Raw genomic sequence first — 18,049 nt, forward strand, 5'->3', positions numbered from 1 at the left:
TGGATTAATTTAATATTTTCTCAAAACTTTGTTACAGCTTTAGGATTTTTACTAGTACGCACTTTAATTTCAATTATATGAAAGTAACTAAAGCATCACTGAAAATATTATTACAGTAATGAATTTTTAGTTACGTGATACTAAAATTTTATTCAGCAACAATCATTCGAGAATTACGAAACTGTAACAAAATTTTAAGAAACGTATTACCGAAGTTTTATGCAGTTACATGTTGCAGAAAATTACGAAACTGTAACAAAATTTTCATACACGCAACTGAATTTTTATGTTGATACATGTTTCGAAAAATTCCGAAATGGTAACAAAATTTTTGTAACACGTAAAAGCATAAAACTTCAGTTGCTATTTACAAAAAATTCCGACAGAAATTTCTAACAGTGCGGATAAACTTCTTTAAAAAATGGTTTATCAACTTTTCCCCCTAATTCATGTTCGTATATATTAATTCTACCCGGTTTTTTCAAAAATACATTTTTATAACGGAACGCATGCACTGAAAAAAATTCCTAACCCCCGTACATGCCAAGAATTAACTAATTTGCCTTTAGTTACGAGAGGAACCCACTATAGGCAATCTTGGTCAAAGTTGATTTCGACAATTAGTCGGAATGACTAGGGCAGCTTATCAGAATAACCAGGTATTTTAGTTACATTGGCTAGAATCACTTTGACTAAATAAACTTTAGCAAAATTGACTATAGATACATGTCATATTAACCAAACATCTTAGTTAATATAACTAGTAAACAAGGAGACAATTCTTCTAAATCGACTTTGACAATATTAACCAAGCTACATGACTGAATTGACTAGAATGCTTGGTTACGCTGACTAGATTTAAAGTTGCTACAGTGGAACCTCGATTATCCGAACCCTCTAATATCCGAACCGAAAAACATTTTATCCGAACTATTTTTTGGTCTCCCGAATTTTAAATTTTATTTTCTCTATTTATTTTATCATTCATTCATTTCTGAGAAGAATGCGTGATTTGGCATCTAAAATTATAAAAAAAAATTAAAATCTCTATTATCCGAATTTTTGATTATCCGAAGCCGGCCTTGCCTAGATTAGTTCGGATAATCGAGGTTCCACTGTATATGGTTAATAGTCATTAATGCGAATAAGCAAATTTTTTTCAGTGCGATTATGTTCTAAACAAACAAAATTGATACCAAAAATATCAAATTGATACAAATTTTTATATCAATTTGATATTTTTGGTATCAATTTGATACTTTTAAATTAGTGTGAAAATCATTAGTTGAAATTGTCATTTTATGGAATTTCGTTTGTCATAATTCTTTTTGAGCCAAATTTTTGTTTGTTCGAATTAATATTTTGCAGAATTTTCAACAAGACGATTTTTTATATTACAGAATTTTTATAAAACCGAAAATTCACTTCACAAAATTTTTATTTGCTCAAATTTTCATTTAACATAATAGGCATTTTAAAGAATTTTTCTTTGGTGGAATTTTATTGCATAGAATTTTCATTTTATTCTTTCTGATGAATTTTCATTTGTTCGAATTATTATTTGATATAATTTCCATATAACCGATTTTTCACATTACAGAATTTTTACTTAACCAAAAAAACATTTAACAGAATTTCTAATTGATAACAGAATTTTCATTTGTCCGAAATTGCAAATGACCGAAGCAACAATCGATTTTGGCGCGATTTTGAAAATCAATCAATCACAATTTTATGGATAATTTTTGATTGGTTGATTTTAAAAATCGCGCCGAAATCATTCTGTCGATTGTTTGTTCGTCCATTTGCAATTTCGGAAAAATTCGAATAAATAAAAATTTTGTGAAGTGAATTTTCGGTTATATAAAAATTGTGGTAATATAGAAAATCGTTTTGATGGAAATTCTACAAAATACGAATTTGAACAAATAAAAATTTGACTAAAACATAATTATGAAAAATGAAATTCCATAAAGTGACAATTCTAAGTAACGATTTTTAGAACATAATCGAGCGTCTCGTTATAACATGATATAAGTTTGTAAAATCTCGCTTTTTCTTCAAAATTTAATAATATACACAGTGTTCCTTCTTCATTTATTTCTTCTTCAGTTAGCTCAAATTCAGAATAAGTACCTAAAATCATACATTTTTATAGGAAAAACATCATTCATTATACCTGGATTTTCATTTTCTAAATCTTCAAATTGATCAAGGTCAATGTTATTGTTTTCAATTTTATTATTATTATTATTATTATTATTATTATTATTTATTAAAATTTTGTTTTCAATTTTATTTTTTGATTCATTTTGATCATATATTATTCGTATTTTATTTATGCTTTCTTTTAACATTTACTTTGCATTTTTTCTTTCCCTCTCATTATCTCCGAAATCAATTATTTTAGTTCTTAGTATTTTTAACATATCTGAAGCGATAATACAATCACAATTTAATTTAGATACAATAATAAAAACAAATTCGTCATAACTAATAATATATGTAGTTCTAACCAATAATGAAAAGGTCCTAACAAATTGTTAATAATTTAAAAACAGTTCTACTGACCAAAGTAAAAACCTAGTAAGTCGCTTTTTCGTAAGGGGGAAAATCGTTTGATCAGTTCTTTCGATTTTCGAACTTACGGAAAAGCGAATTACCAGGTTTTTACTTTAAACAGCAGAATATTGGTTTCAGAAAAAATTTGCTAAGAGCAAAAAGGAAAAATTTTAATATTTTCATTTTTAAATAATAGTAAAATATTCATTATCATATGAATAAGAAGAGAAAATATAAGAATTCAGAGTTTTCAAAAACACAAACCTATTATGTTTTCTTTTTTTCAAAAACTATATAAAGAAAATGATTAAAATTTTCTTCTCAAAGAATACTCGACTACAATATATATATATATATATATATATATATTTCAGGACTTATAATTCGTTCTTTTGCAATTTAAAGCCGGTCTAGCGAGAATTTTATATTCAGCAGAAGGTGATCTTCGTTCTATGGAACAAGATCCTGTGTATATATATATATATATAAATTTTTTTTTCTTTTTTTTTTTTATTTTGAGACGCTATTCAAGAGAAAGAGAGAAAGATAAAACTGAGCAAAAATAAAAAGACGGAGAATGAGATGAGAAAAGAAGTCATCGTTCTTCTTGCTGCAGAGAGAACGGACGTAAGCAAGGCCAGGAGAGGAGAGAGAAGGAACAGTAAAATTGTGGAGAATGTGTACGCGCGCCATCAGGGTGGCCTAGATTTGAAGTAAGACCTGCTTTCTAGGCAAGCATTTCTCTTTTCCACCAAGAGCAGCAATGCACAAGGTGTATGTATATATATATATATATAGCGGAGAAAATGGATATATATATGTATAGGGTGTGCAAATGAAAAATATTCACATTTTCCTATCGAAATTTTCGCGTTCGATTTCACATATGTAAAATATAATAAAGAATACACAACGATCGTGTGTGACTTTTAAAGAAAGGAGAGAGAGAGAGAGAGGTTCGCCAGAATAACACCTATAAACAGTTCTACTCAAACTCAATTTCCGGTCGTGTTCCACTTTCCGGTTCCGCTATTCTTGCGTTGCTCGAATTTGCGTTTATATCCTTAAATAACATTCTTCAGGTTTTAATACTATTTTAAATTAGTGAGAATTCGTTCTCTAATTCAAATTTTTAGAAATTTTCAACTAATTTTTAGTAAAATATTACATTGAAAAAAAGTTCTAGTTAAAGTAACTAGATGCATATAGGTAAAAAAATTTCTATAGTCATTTTACTCTTTAAATTTGAATCAGTAAAAAATAACTAAAAAAGTCAGTCACTAATTTAAATAGTATTTCTACTAATCATTTAGTTAAAAATAACTAATTATTAGTTAAATTCATTTTTAGGTTATGTAAAAATAACTGAAATTTTAGTGAAACTTTAATTAATACCATTAATACAATTGAGTACGAAGATGAAGTACGCGACGTTTATATAAACGATTTTTAAAAAAATAATTTTTTAAAATGAAAAATTCTATAATTTTTTGCCTAAAAAATATTTTTTTATAATTTGTTGATTAATGAAAACTACAAGAAATATTTTTTAGACAAAAAATTATAGAATTTTTCATTTTAAAAAATTATTTCTTTAAAAATCGTTTATATATACGTTGCGTATACTTCAGCTACGTATTGAGTTGCCGGATGGTTATTTTTTCACTAATTTCTAAAGCAAAAAGTGAGCCACGATATTACTGATAATTAGTTACTTTTAACTAATTCAAATTTAGAGTATAAAGAAAAAATAATTAAAGAGACAAATACTTTATAGTAATAATTAGACAGGTCGAATGAAGTATTCAAATAATAATTATGATAGCCGTGGTCGTTAAAGCGCTCTAAGAGGTTAGGTTTTAGATTTGCTACTGCATCGGGGGTTCGATTCCCGTAGGGTCCGAATTTTAATTTAACATAACAGCCATTCAAATAATAATTCGAAATTTCGAACAAATGAAAATTTGTCTAAAAAAGAAAATTCTATGTAATGAAATTCTGCTGAATAAAAATTCGTTTAAGCGGCTATTATGTTAAAAGAAAATTCAAAAAAAATATACAAATTCTGACAAATAAAAATTCGATAAAATAGAAATTCTGCGAAGTAAATATTTGGTTATATATATAAGTATATTCTGTAATATAAAAAATCTACTAAAAATTAGTACAAACAAATGAAAATTCGGTTATAACGGAATTTTAAGTTTGGATTAATAGAAGAGAATTTCTACCAAATGAAAATTCTATTCAAATTAATTTTAGTTTAATGCATCTTGAAATTTTCACTAATTACCATTTTAGACGTACATAAACTTAGCGAAACAACTTCAAAAACCAAAAGTCTTATATAGACCAAAATTTGCCGCTTTTTAGTCGCTAATTAGTTGTGAAAAAAAAAATTTTGTCGCTCTTCAATTTTTTTTAAAATAGGGTGCTTTGCTAAGTTTACATAAAGTTAGCGAAGCACCCATTCTAACTCCGTTGTTTACAAAGATTCACAAAATTCTTCTTGACAGAAATTTGCCGTTTTTTTGCCGTAACAAGACCAAATAATTCATTTTCCAAAAACCCAAAAAATTAATTAAAAAAATTAAAAAAAAAAAATTTTTTAATTTCAAAAAAAAATTTTTTTAAATTTAAAAATAAAATTAAGAAAAAAATTTTTATACGAACTGTAAATGAATGTAAATTAAACAACTGCAGATGAATCACATAAGTACAGTAAAAAAAATGTAATTCATATAGAAAAAGAAAAACTTATTTGTTAAATTTTACATTAAACTAAATTAAATTATTTCATAAGAATTTAAAATCTATGCAAGAGAAAATACGTAATCATAAATTATAAAAAAAAATTAATCAACTACTCATACGAAGAACTACTCAAGCAAAAAAAAATATTCTTAAAAAAAATTAATTTCATTACCTCATTTCACTTACATATAACTAACTACAAAACTTTCATTAAAAATGTTAATTGTTATTAAAAATCAATTTTTTACTTCATTTTTGACGTTAACTTTTTTAAAACAGTATTTATCAATTTTAATTTGTCACGACAAAATCGAAACCAAATGAAATGATCTTAATAGTCAAAGCGACAAATTCCCCAAGTAAAATTTGAATTAAAAAAGTTAATTGATATTAAAAATCACATTTTCCATTTCGTTTCCGACTTAAAATTTTTTTAATTCGTATTTATCAATTTTAATTTGTCACGACAAAATCGAAACCTACTTGAATACACTTAATAGTCAAAGCGACAAATTCCCCAATTAAAATTTTCATTAAAAAATATTAATTGTTATTAAAAATCACATTTTCAATTTCGTTTTCGACTCAAAATATGTTTAATCATTATTGATCAGGTTTAATTTGTCACGACAAAATCGAAACATAATTGAATACACTTAAAAGTCAAAGCGACAAATTCCCCAAGTAAAATTTTCATTATAAAAGATTAATTGTTAATAAAAATCACATTTTCAATTTCGTTTTCGACTTAAAATTTGTTTAATCAATATTTATCAATTCTAATTTGTCACGACAAAATCGAAACCTACTTGAATACACTTAATAGTCAAAGCGACAAATTCCCCAAGTAAAATTTTCATTAAGAAAAATTAATTGTTATTAAAAATCACATTTTCAATTTCGTTTTCGACTTAAAATTTTTTTAATTCGTATTTATCAATTTTAATTTGTCACGACAAAATCGAAACCTACTTGAATACACTTAATAGTCAAAGCGACAAATTCCCCAATTAAAATTTTCATTAAAAAATATTAATTGTTAATAAAAATCACATTTTCAATTTCGTTTTCGTCTTAAAATTTGATTAATCCATATTTATCAATTCTAATTTGTCACGACAAAATCGAAACCTACTTGAATACACTTAAAAGTCAAAGCGACAAATTCCCCAAGTAAAATTTTCATTAAGAAAAATTAATTGTTATTAAAAATCACATTTTCAATTTCGTTTTCGTCTTAAAATTTGATTAATCAATATTTATCAATTCTAATTTGTCACGACAAAATCGAAACCTACTTGAATACACTTAATAGTCAAAGCGACAAATTCCCCAATTAAAATTTTCATTAAGAAAAATTAATTGTTATTAAAAATCACAATTTCAATTTCGTTTTCGACTTAAAATTTTTTTAATTCGTATTTATCAATTTTAATTTGTCACGACAAAATCGAAACCTACTTGAATACACTTAATAGTCAAAGCGACAAATTCCCCAATTAAAATTTTCATTAAAAAATATTAATTGTTAATAAAAATCACATTTTCAATTTCGTTTTCGTCTTAAAATTTGATTAATCCATATTTATCAATTTTAATTTGTCACGACAAAATCGAAACCTACTTGAATACACTTAATAGTCAAAGCGACAAATTCCCCAAGTAAAATTTTCATTAAGAAAAATTAATTGTTATTAAAAATCACATTTTCAATTTCGTTTTCGACTTAAAATTTTTTTAATTCGTATTTATCAATTTTAATTTGTCACGACAAAATCGAAACCTACTTGAATACACTTAATAGTCAAAGCGACAAATTCCCCAATTAAAATTTTCATTAAAAAATATTAATTGTTAATAAAAATCACATTTTCAATTTCGTTTTCGTCTTAAAATTTGATTAATCCATATTTATCAATTCTAATTTGTCACGACAAAATCGAAACCTACTTGAATACACTTAAAAGTCAAAGCGACAAATTCCCCAAGTAAAATTTTCATTAAGAAAAATTAATTGTTATTAAAAATCACATTTTCAATTTCGTTTTCGTCTTAAAATTTGATTAATCAATATTTATCAATTCTAATTTGTCACGACAAAATCGAAACCTACTTGAATACACTTAATAGTCAAAGCGACAAATTCCCCAATTAAAATTTTCATTAAAAAATATTAATTGTTAATAAAAATCACATTTTCAATTTCGTTTTCGTCTTAAAATTTGATTAATCCATATTTATCAATTTTAATTTGTCACGACAAAATCGAAACCTACTTGAATACACTTAATAGTCAAAGCGACAAATTCCCCAATTAAAATTTTCATTAAAAAATATTAATTGTTAATAAAAATCACATTTTCAATTTCGTTTTCGACTCAAAATATGTTTAATCATTATTGATCAGGTTTAATTTGTCACGACAAAATCGAAACATAATTGAATACACTTAAAAGTCAAAGCGACAAATTCCCCAAGTAAAATTTTCATTATAAAAGATTAATTGTTAATAAAAATCACATTTTCAATTTCGTTTTCGACTTAAAATTTGTTTAATCAATATTTATCAATTCTAATTTGTCACGACAAAATCGAAACCTACTTGAATACACTTAATAGTCAAAGCGACAAATTCCCCAAGTAAAATTTTCATTAAGAAAAATTAATTGTTATTAAAAATCACATTTTCAATTTCGTTTTCGTCTTAAAATTTGATTAATCAATATTTATCAATTCTAATTTGTCACGACAAAATCGAAACCTACTTGAATACACTTAATAGTCAAAGCGACAAATTCCCCAATTAAAATTTTCATTAAGAAAAATTAATTGTTATTAAAAATCACAATTTCAATTTCGTTTTCGACTTAAAATTTTTTTAATTCGTATTTATCAATTTTAATTTGTCACGACAAAATCGAAACCTACTTGAATACACTTAATAGTCAAAGCGACAAATTCCCCAATTAAAATTTTCATTAAAAAATATTAATTGTTAATAAAAATCACATTTTCAATTTCGTTTTCGTCTTAAAATTTGATTAATCCATATTTATCAATTTTAATTTGTCACGACAAAATCGAAACCTACTTGAATACACTTAATAGTCAAAGCGACAAATTCCCCAATTAAAATTTTCATTATAAAAGATTAATTGTTAATAAAAATCACATTTTCAATTTCGTTTTCGACTTAAAATTTGTTTAATCAATATTTATCAATTCTAATTTGTCACGACAAAATCGAAACCTACTTGAATACACTTAATAGTCAAAGCGACAAATTCCCCAAGTAAAATTTTCATTAAGAAAAATTAATTGTTATTAAAAATCACATTTTCAATTTCGTTTTCGACTTAAAATTTTTTTAATTCGTATTTATCAATTTTAATTTGTCACGACAAAATCGAAACCTACTTGAATACACTTAATAGTCAAAGCGACAAATTCCCCAATTAAAATTTTCATTAAAAAATATTAATTGTTAATAAAAATCACATTTTCAATTTCGTTTTCGTCTTAAAATTTGATTAATCCATATTTATCAATTCTAATTTGTCACGACAAAATCGAAACCTACTTGAATACACTTAAAAGTCAAAGCGACAAATTCCCCAAGTAAAATTTTCATTAAGAAAAATTAATTGTTATTAAAAATCACATTTTCAATTTCGTTTTCGTCTTAAAATTTGATTAATCAATATTTATCAATTTTAATTTGTCACGACAAAATCGAAACCTACTTGAATACACTTAATAGTCAAAGCGACAAATTCCCCAATTAAAATTTTCATTATAAAAGATTAATTGTTAATAAAAATCACATTTTCAATTTCGTTTTCGACTTAAAATTTGTTTAATCAATATTTATCAATTCTAATTTGTCACGACAAAATCGAAACCTACTTGAATACACTTAATAGTCAAAGCGACAAATTCCCCAAGTAAAATTTTCATTAAGAAAAATTAATTGTTATTAAAAATCACATTTTCAATTTCGTTTTCGACTTAAAATTTTTTTAATTCGTATTTATCAATTTTAATTTGTCACGACAAAATCGAAACCTACTTGAATACACTTAATAGTCAAAGCGACAAATTCCCCAATTAAAATTTTCATTAAAAAATATTAATTGTTAATAAAAATCACATTTTCAATTTCGTTTTCGTCTTAAAATTTGATTAATCCATATTTATCAATTCTAATTTGTCACGACAAAATCGAAACCTACTTGAATACACTTAAAAGTCAAAGCGACAAATTCCCCAAGTAAAATTTTCATTAAGAAAAATTAATTGTTATTAAAAATCACATTTTCAATTTCGTTTTCGTCTTAAAATTTGATTAATCAATATTTATCAATTCTAATTTGTCACGACAAAATCGAAACCTACTTGAATACACTTAATAGTCAAAGCGACAAATTCCCCAATTAAAATTTTCATTAAAAAATATTAATTGTTAATAAAAATCACATTTTCAATTTCGTTTTCGTCTTAAAATTTGATTAATCCATATTTATCAATTTTAATTTGTCACGACAAAATCGAAACCTACTTGAATACACTTAATAGTCAAAGCGACAAATTCCCCAATTAAAATTTTCATTAAAAAATATTAATTGTTAATAAAAATCACATTTTCAATTTCGTTTTCGACTCAAAATATGTTTAATCATTATTGATCAGGTTTAATTTGTCACGACAAAATCGAAACATAATTGAATACACTTAAAAGTCAAAGCGACAAATTCCCCAAGTAAAATTTTCATTATAAAAGATTAATTGTTAATAAAAATCACATTTTCAATTTCGTTTTCGACTTAAAATTTGTTTAATCAATATTTATCAATTCTAATTTGTCACGACAAAATCGAAACCTACTTGAATACACTTAATAGTCAAAGCGACAAATTCCCCAATTAAAATTTTCATTAAAAAATATTAATTGTTATTAAAAATCACATTTTCAATTTCGATTTCGACTCAAAATATATTTAATCAATAATTATCAATTTCAATTTGTCACGACAAAATCGAAACCTACTTGAATACACTTAATATTCAAAGCGACAAATTCCCCAATTAAAATTTTCATTAAAAAATATTAATTGTTATTAAGAATCACATTTTCAATTTCGTTTTCGACTCAAAATATGTTTAATCATTATTGATCAGTTTTAATTTGTCACGACAAAATCGAAACCTAATTGAATACACTTCCCAGACAGCACATAACATTGCGGCAATGTTTTGGCAATATTGCTGGGCATGTTTCGCAATATTGCCGTGTAACATTACAGCAATGTTGCCACAACATTAAAATGTCCCACCCTGCTCAATATTGCACAGTATGCTTGCCACAATTTATGTCAAAGTTGCACCACAAGCTTGCTGCAATGTTGCACGGTTACATTGCCGCAAGATTGCTCGGCAAGTTTGCATCGTAAGCTTGCTGTAAGATTCATGTAAGGTCGAATAGTAAGCTAGCTGCAAACTTAATGCTACAGAAAATTCTCGCCGAAGGCACTTTTCTTACATTTATTGTCAGTTTTTTGGCTATATAATATTTGAACGTCACTTCAAAAAAGGAAATATCCATAATTTAAATTTTATTTTACTTAATTGTTCAATTAAAAAAAATTAAAGATAGGATAAAAAATGGAATTAAAACATTTAAATCTAGCTATTTTTTAATGGAAGAAAAAATTATTTTAATGGCCTACGGCGAGAATTTTCTGTAGCATCAAGTTTGCAGCTGGCTTACTATTCGACCTTACACCAATCTTACGATGCAAACTTGCCGAGCAATCTTGTGGCAATGTTACCGTGCAACATTGCTGCAAGCTTGTGGTGCAACCTTGACATAACCTTGTGGCAAGCTTACTGTGCAATATTGAGCAAGGTGGGACATTTTAATGTTGTGGCAACATTGCTGTAATGTTACAAGGCAATATTGCGAAACTTGCCCACCAATATTGCCGCAACATTGCCGCAATGTTATGTGCTGTCTGGGTTAAAAGTCTAAGCGACAAATTCCCCAAGTAAAATTTTCATTAAAAAATATTAATTGTTATTTTTTTTTAATGAAAATTTTACTTCGGGAATTTGTCGCTTAGACTTTTAAGTGTATTCAAGTAGGTTTCGATTTTGTCGTGACAAATTAAAATTGATAAATATTGATTAAAAAAATTTTAAGTCGAAAACGAAATTGAAAATGTGATTAATAATAACAATTAATATTTTTTAATGAAAATTTTAATTGGGGAATTTGTCGCTTTGACTTTTAAGTGTATTCAAGTAGGTTTCGATTTTGTCGTGACAAATTAAAATTGATAAATATTGATTAAAAAAATTTTAAGTCGAAAACGAAATTGAAAATGTGATTAATAATAACAATTAATATTTTTTAATGAAAATTTTAATTGGGGAATTTGTCGCTTTGACTATTAAGTGTATTCAAGTAGGTTTCGATTTTGTCGTGACAAATTAAAATTGATAAATACGAATTAAAAAAATTTTAAGTCGAAAACGAAATTGAAATTGTGATTTTTAATAACAATTAATTTTTCTTAATGAAAATTTTAATTGGGGAATTTGTCGCTTTGACTATTAAGTGTATTCAAGTAGGTTTCGATTTTGTCGTGACAAATTAGAATTGATAAATATTGATTAATCAAATTTTAAGACGAAAACGAAATTGAAAATGTGATTTTTAATAACAATTAATTTTTCTTAATGAAAATTTTACTTGGGGAATTTGTCGCTTTGACTTTTAAGTGTATTCAAGTAGGTTTCGATTTTGTCGTGACAAATTAGAATTGATAAATATGGATTAATCAAATTTTAAGACGAAAACGAAATTGAAAATGTGATTTTTATTAACAATTAATATTTTTTAATGAAAATTTTAATTGGGGAATTTGTCGCTTTGACTTTTAAGTGTATTCAAGTAGGTTTCGATTTTGTCGTGACAAATTAGAATTGATAAATATTGATTAAACAAATTTTAAGTCGAAAACGAAATTGAAAATGTGATTTTTATTAACAATTAATCTTTTATAATGAAAATTTTACTTGGGGAATTTGTCGCTTTGACTATTAAGATCATTTCATTTGGTTTCGATTTTGTCGTGACAAATTAAAATTGATAAATACTGTTTTAAAAAAGTTAACGTCAAAAATGAAGTAAAAAATTGATTTTTAATAACAATTAACATTTTTAATGAAAGTTTTGTAGTTAGTTATATGTAAGTGAAATGAGGTAATGAAATTAATTTTTTTTAAGAATATTTTTTTTTGCTTGAGTAGTTCTTCGTATGAGTAGTTGATTAATTTTTTTTTATAATTTATGATTACGTATTTTCTCTTGCATAGATTTTAAATTCTTATGAAATAATTTAATTTAGTTTAATGTAAAATTTAACAAATAAGTTTTTCTTTTTCTATATGAATTACATTTTTTTTACTGTACTTATGTGATTCATCTGCAGTTGTTTAATTTACATTCATTTACAGTTCGTATAAAAATTTTTTTCTTAATTTTATTTTTAAATTTAAAAAAATTTTTTTTTGAAATTAAAAAATTTTTTTTTTTTAATTTTTTTAATTAATTTTTTGGGTTTTTGGAAAATGAATTATTTGGTCTTGTTACGGCAAAAAAACGGCAAATTTCTGTCAAGAAGAATTTTGTGAATCTTTGTAAACAACGGAGTTAGAATGGGTGCTTCGCTAACTTTATGTAAACTTAGCAAAGCACCCTATTTTAAAAAAAATTGAAGAGCGACAAAATTTTTTTTTTCACAACTAATTAGCGACTAAAAAGCGGCAAATTTTGGTCTATATAAGACTTTTGGTTTTTGAAGTTGTTTCGCTAAGTTTATGTACGTCCATTTTAGGGCAGTAGTATATATAAACATAATAAAAAAAAATAGTAAAAATAATTTATCAAACAGTATAAAAAGGAGTATTTCTTCTTCCAACAAGGTCGAATTCCTCTCTAATGACTCAACTTTTAAAATCTTGGAATTTATTATTATTATTATTGAAAAATATTATTTTTTTTTTATACAAAACTAACTTCTTTTAAACTAACCTAAAAACTAAAAAAAAATAGAGAGAACAAATATATATATATATATATTGTACTTTTACAAGATTTTAAGCAGATCTTTCTTATTCTTGTGAAACTCGACAAACTTTTCACCGTGCTCTCTAAAAAGAATTAACGAGTTCGCGGTACTGACAGTTGTTTTTGTTATTCGCTAGAAGAATGAGAGACAATAGAGTATATATATATATATATTTAAAGAAAAAAGAATTTCATCATGGTACATTGAGTATTAGACTGCCTATATACATATGAATTATTGTTTCTCAAAAACATATATTATAATTTTTATATATATCAGAGGAATAAACTTTTTATTGAAAATTTTTATTCTCAATTCTCTTATATTTTTTTTATTTTTATATTTTACAGGACTTGGATTGAGATACATGAACCCTATCTAGAAATTGACATAGTTCACTACTGGCACAGTACTGGTATACCAATATCACGCCGGTACTGCGCAAGTAGTCAATTATTTGTAAGGGAAGAAGTTCAAAAATTAACGAAGCAAAAGTGGGCAACGTTTATGATAAACGATTTTTAAAGAAATAATTTTTTAAAATGAAAAATTCTATAATTTTTTGCCTAAAAAATATTTCTTGTAAATTAAATAAATTTCATTAATCAACAAATTATAAAAACATATTTTTTAAGCAAAAAATTATAGAATTTTTCATTTAAAAAAATTATTTCTTTAAAAATCGTTTATCATAAACGTTGTGTACTTCAGCTTCGTAAAAATTAAATTGTTAGAATTTTTATTTAGAAGAATTAATAATAATAATAATAATAATAATAATAATAATAATAATATTTAATTATTCTGAATCAATTTATTTTTAGCCGAATTTGTATTACATTGAGTTTGACAGAATACTTGATTAAAAAAAATTTTTTTTACTGAAAGAATATATAGTAGAATGAATATTGTTATCTAGACAAATTTCCATTTGTTTGAATTTCTTAAAACGACGAATTTTTATTTTACAGAACTTTCATTTGTTCAAATAAATGTCAAAAAAATTTGTGCTCTAATTTTAAATTAAAACAATCAGAAGTTATCAACGAAATTATTATTAATTATTCGAACAAATGAAAATTCGACGTTTTAAGAAATTTTGGCAAATGTAAATTCTTGTGGAAAAAAATTTTTTTCTAATATTCCTTCTGTAAAATCGATTTTTTCAATGCAAATATTAGCGCCTTTACTATATATAAATTTATTGTCGCCTTCATGTTACAGAAAAGATAGGGTCACCTTTTTTGCGTTTTTGTTTAATCATTTTATTTTTTTGTTCTTTAAACTATTTCTTTTTTATTTTTTACATTAACTAATCTTTTCTTGTTATTACTGTATTTCCTTTTTTTTACAAATTATGTTTTTTTTATTTTTTCTTAAATCAATAAATTTTATTGTAAACACATATAGTGCCAATAAGAAATGAAAAAATTCAATTTTTTAAATACTTTTAATAAATTTAATTAGTTAATAAATATTTTATTATTTATAATTATTTTCTTATAAATTATTACTTAAATATTTCTTTTTAAATCTTATGAAAAATTATCCAAATTGAGAATTTTGATAAAATTTTGAATTTGAATGGTAAAAAAAATTTCATTTTACTTTGAAAAATTTTATTCTAATTAAATTTACTTATTTATTAGAATTTAAAAATAAATCGATTAGTCTCTTTTTTTCTTATAATATAAAAGTCGAAATATCATTTTATTTATTTTCACCCTTTTTTTTATTAATTATTTTTATTTATAATTTTTAAAAGAAAATAATTATTATTATTATTTATGTTTTGATTGAAAAAAAAAAATTAGACTTTTTTGATTTTAAAGAGGAGAAAAAAATTTCCAAATTTTTTTCTTTTTATATTTTTTTTGTTTTGAAATGTTAATTTATTATCGTAAAAACATATATTTGTAACTGTTTTGTATCAATAGAATATATTAGATACTTCTCTCAGTTTAAAGAAATATGAATAAAAAAAAAAAAAAATTATACACACAAGAACCATGTAGACATATATATATATACTGTGTATAGAATACAGTTGAAAAAGAGAAAGGCAATAATTGGATAAATATTACTGTCTATAAAATTATAATAATTCAATTAAATGGACATGAGAGTTTATTTTGAAGAGGGACATTTTTTAAAATCCTATTTTTATTCAAAAATTTCGTTATATTCTTGTTAAACAGAAGTAACTGCATAATAGTAATTATTATTATTATTATTATTATTTATTACTATTATTAATATTAATTATTATTTAATTTACTGAAAAAAATTTTTAAAAATTAAAAAAATTTTTAAAATTTAAAAAAAAATTTTTTTTTTTTTTTAATTAAAAGTTAATTAGTATTTTTAATTATGAACTATGGTACTAATAATGAATGATAAAATATAAAGAAATATATTTACGAAAAGAGAAAACATCTGTATCAAAATACGAAATATGTAATGAAAACAAAGTCTATGAAAAACAAACAATAACAAACTTGTTTTTATTATATACACGGAAACTTATTTTTCTCAAAATTTTCATTTAAATAAACAACAAATTAAAAAATAATTATAATAATGTTTAATTCATATTTAAAAAAAAGACCTCAATTAGAACTCTTTAATTGCTCTTTTTCCATTTCTTTTATGTACATATGTTTAATTAAATACATTACACTTTCTCTAAAGATCAACAATCACATGAAAACTATTATCATTAATATATATAGAAAAAAAAAATTAAAAACAATAAAATATATAATAATTCTTATATTTAATTTAACAAATGTAATAAATAATATTAATAATAATAATAATAACCTAAAAAAAAATTTGCTAATTCTGACCTTGGTTTTAAGTTGGTAAAAAAAAGTAATGCCAATATAATCAGCGATTATTGAATGGAAATTGCGCACACGTGACCTACCATAATCCCAAGATTTGAACTTGCACGCGGGAAATGTGTCAAATTCATGAGAGAGAGCGAGAGAGATAGAGAATGTGCGCGGCGGTCACAATATATATATATATAGGAGAAAGTTTTTTAATCGAGTTTGAACACATCAAAAGAAATGGTTTCAATGCCGTGTGTACGTCATTGTCACATACATACATATATACGCCTACGCATACTAAGCATTCAGCTGCGCGAGAAAAAGGACGAGGGAGCCAAAACAAAATAGAAATCAAGTCGACACGCACATTAATTAACGTGCAGTGGTTTTAAGCATGGGAAGAAGGAAACGAGAAAAAGAACAAGAGAGAAAGAGAGAGAGAAAGACAGAAGACGAAGAAGAAGAGAAGCAGAAAATCGAACATTCTGCGACTGGAATTTTAAAGATTATATTCACTATAACACGAAGAAAACACATCTTTAGTAATCAAAACAAACCACTGTCAAAACTTTTGCACATGGCCTATATAACTTCCGGATTGAAATTTAAATACCCGATTGTTTTTTTTTTAAATTATTCTTATTTATATAATATAATTGAAAAAATTATTCTCAATATAAAAAAAAATATATGTATTAGAAAATATCCTGGAATTATCATTACCTTACCATCGCCTGACCCACAAATCAAAGCACACACACTAGTATAAAATTCCACACACACACTTGTAAAAGCCAGTGCCAAGGTTCATGAAAAGAAAGCACCACTATTTGAATTAAAGACACACTGTCAAGTTTTTTCGTTATTTTGAAGAGATGAAAAAACACTCGCGTAGTAAAATTCCAAGAATCGTGGCATGTATTATACGTTGAATTGAAGTTTGGCAGCTGTCACTCAACCGTTTGCCTCGGAAAGAAAACAGCACACACAGAGAGAGAGTGGTGGCGTAGCGGAAAAAGACACTAGGGGGCACAACGTGATGGCGATACTTGCTTCGGTGGTGCAAAGCGATTTTGTTGTGGATTCTTCCTTCGTTGCCTTTGCTCGCTCTCTTGTTCTCGCGCTCTCTCTCTCTCTCTTTTTCTCTTTCTCTTTCCCGGTTTTCCACTTCTCCCGCGCCGCCGACTGCGCTGCGCCCCCCCACCCTATTTAAACCCCTTCTACCACCCGCGCAGACTATATACACACCGGCGAAAGACGTCAGGGCCGTAGGTAGAAAAATTATACACTTTGAGTTTAATTTTCCAATTTTTTTTTTGTTATTATTTTTTTAATTTTATTATTGTTTTAGATATATATTAATTTTAAATTGTTAAAAATAAAAATTGATATTATATTATAATTTAAAAAAACAAGTTATTGAAATATTACTCTTTATTAAACTTTTTTTTTATGATTATACTAGCAAAATTAAACGCGCGCCTAATTGGGTATTTAATTGTTTGTTATAAAGAAATTAAAGATTAATATTATCAATAATAATTTAATTTATTAGAATATTATTACATATTAAATAATAATAATGAAAATTATAATACAGGCCTCGGATTATACGACTTTTTCCGACTTTTTTCAAAAATACGACTTTTATCGACTTCTTTTAATAAAATGCGACATTTTTTTTAGATTTGAAAAAAAATGTAAATAAAATACATATTTTCAGTAAAAAATGTAGATCTTCTTCAATTCAATTATTTAACAAAT

General features: G+C 24.9%; 1 protein-coding gene across 5 annotated transcripts in view; it reads right to left on the bottom strand.

The window, feature by feature from the left end:
* LOC127286141 (protein bric-a-brac 1) overlaps positions 1-17,424 on the bottom strand; it is a 108,732-nt gene extending 91,308 nt beyond the window's left edge. For 2 of the 5 annotated variants that reach the window (XM_051312468.1, XM_051312456.1), the window contains exon 1: positions 17,009-17,424. In XM_051312468.1, the coding sequence (XP_051168425.1) occupies positions 17,009-17,016 (8 nt within the window). In that variant the 5' untranslated portion in view covers positions 17,017-17,424. The remainder of the gene's footprint in view (positions 1-17,008) is intronic. The other 3 variants (XM_051312463.1, XM_051312487.1, XM_051312476.1) reach the window with 3 other exon arrangements.
* Between the last annotated feature and the right edge of the window lie 625 nt (positions 17,425-18,049).

This window comes from Leptopilina boulardi, unplaced genomic scaffold, assembly GCF_019393585.1.
Source record: "Leptopilina boulardi isolate dan_hultmark-lab unplaced genomic scaffold, ZJU_Lbou_2.1 LbouV2_121, whole genome shotgun sequence".
Taxonomy (NCBI): domain Eukaryota; kingdom Metazoa; phylum Arthropoda; class Insecta; order Hymenoptera; family Figitidae; genus Leptopilina; species Leptopilina boulardi.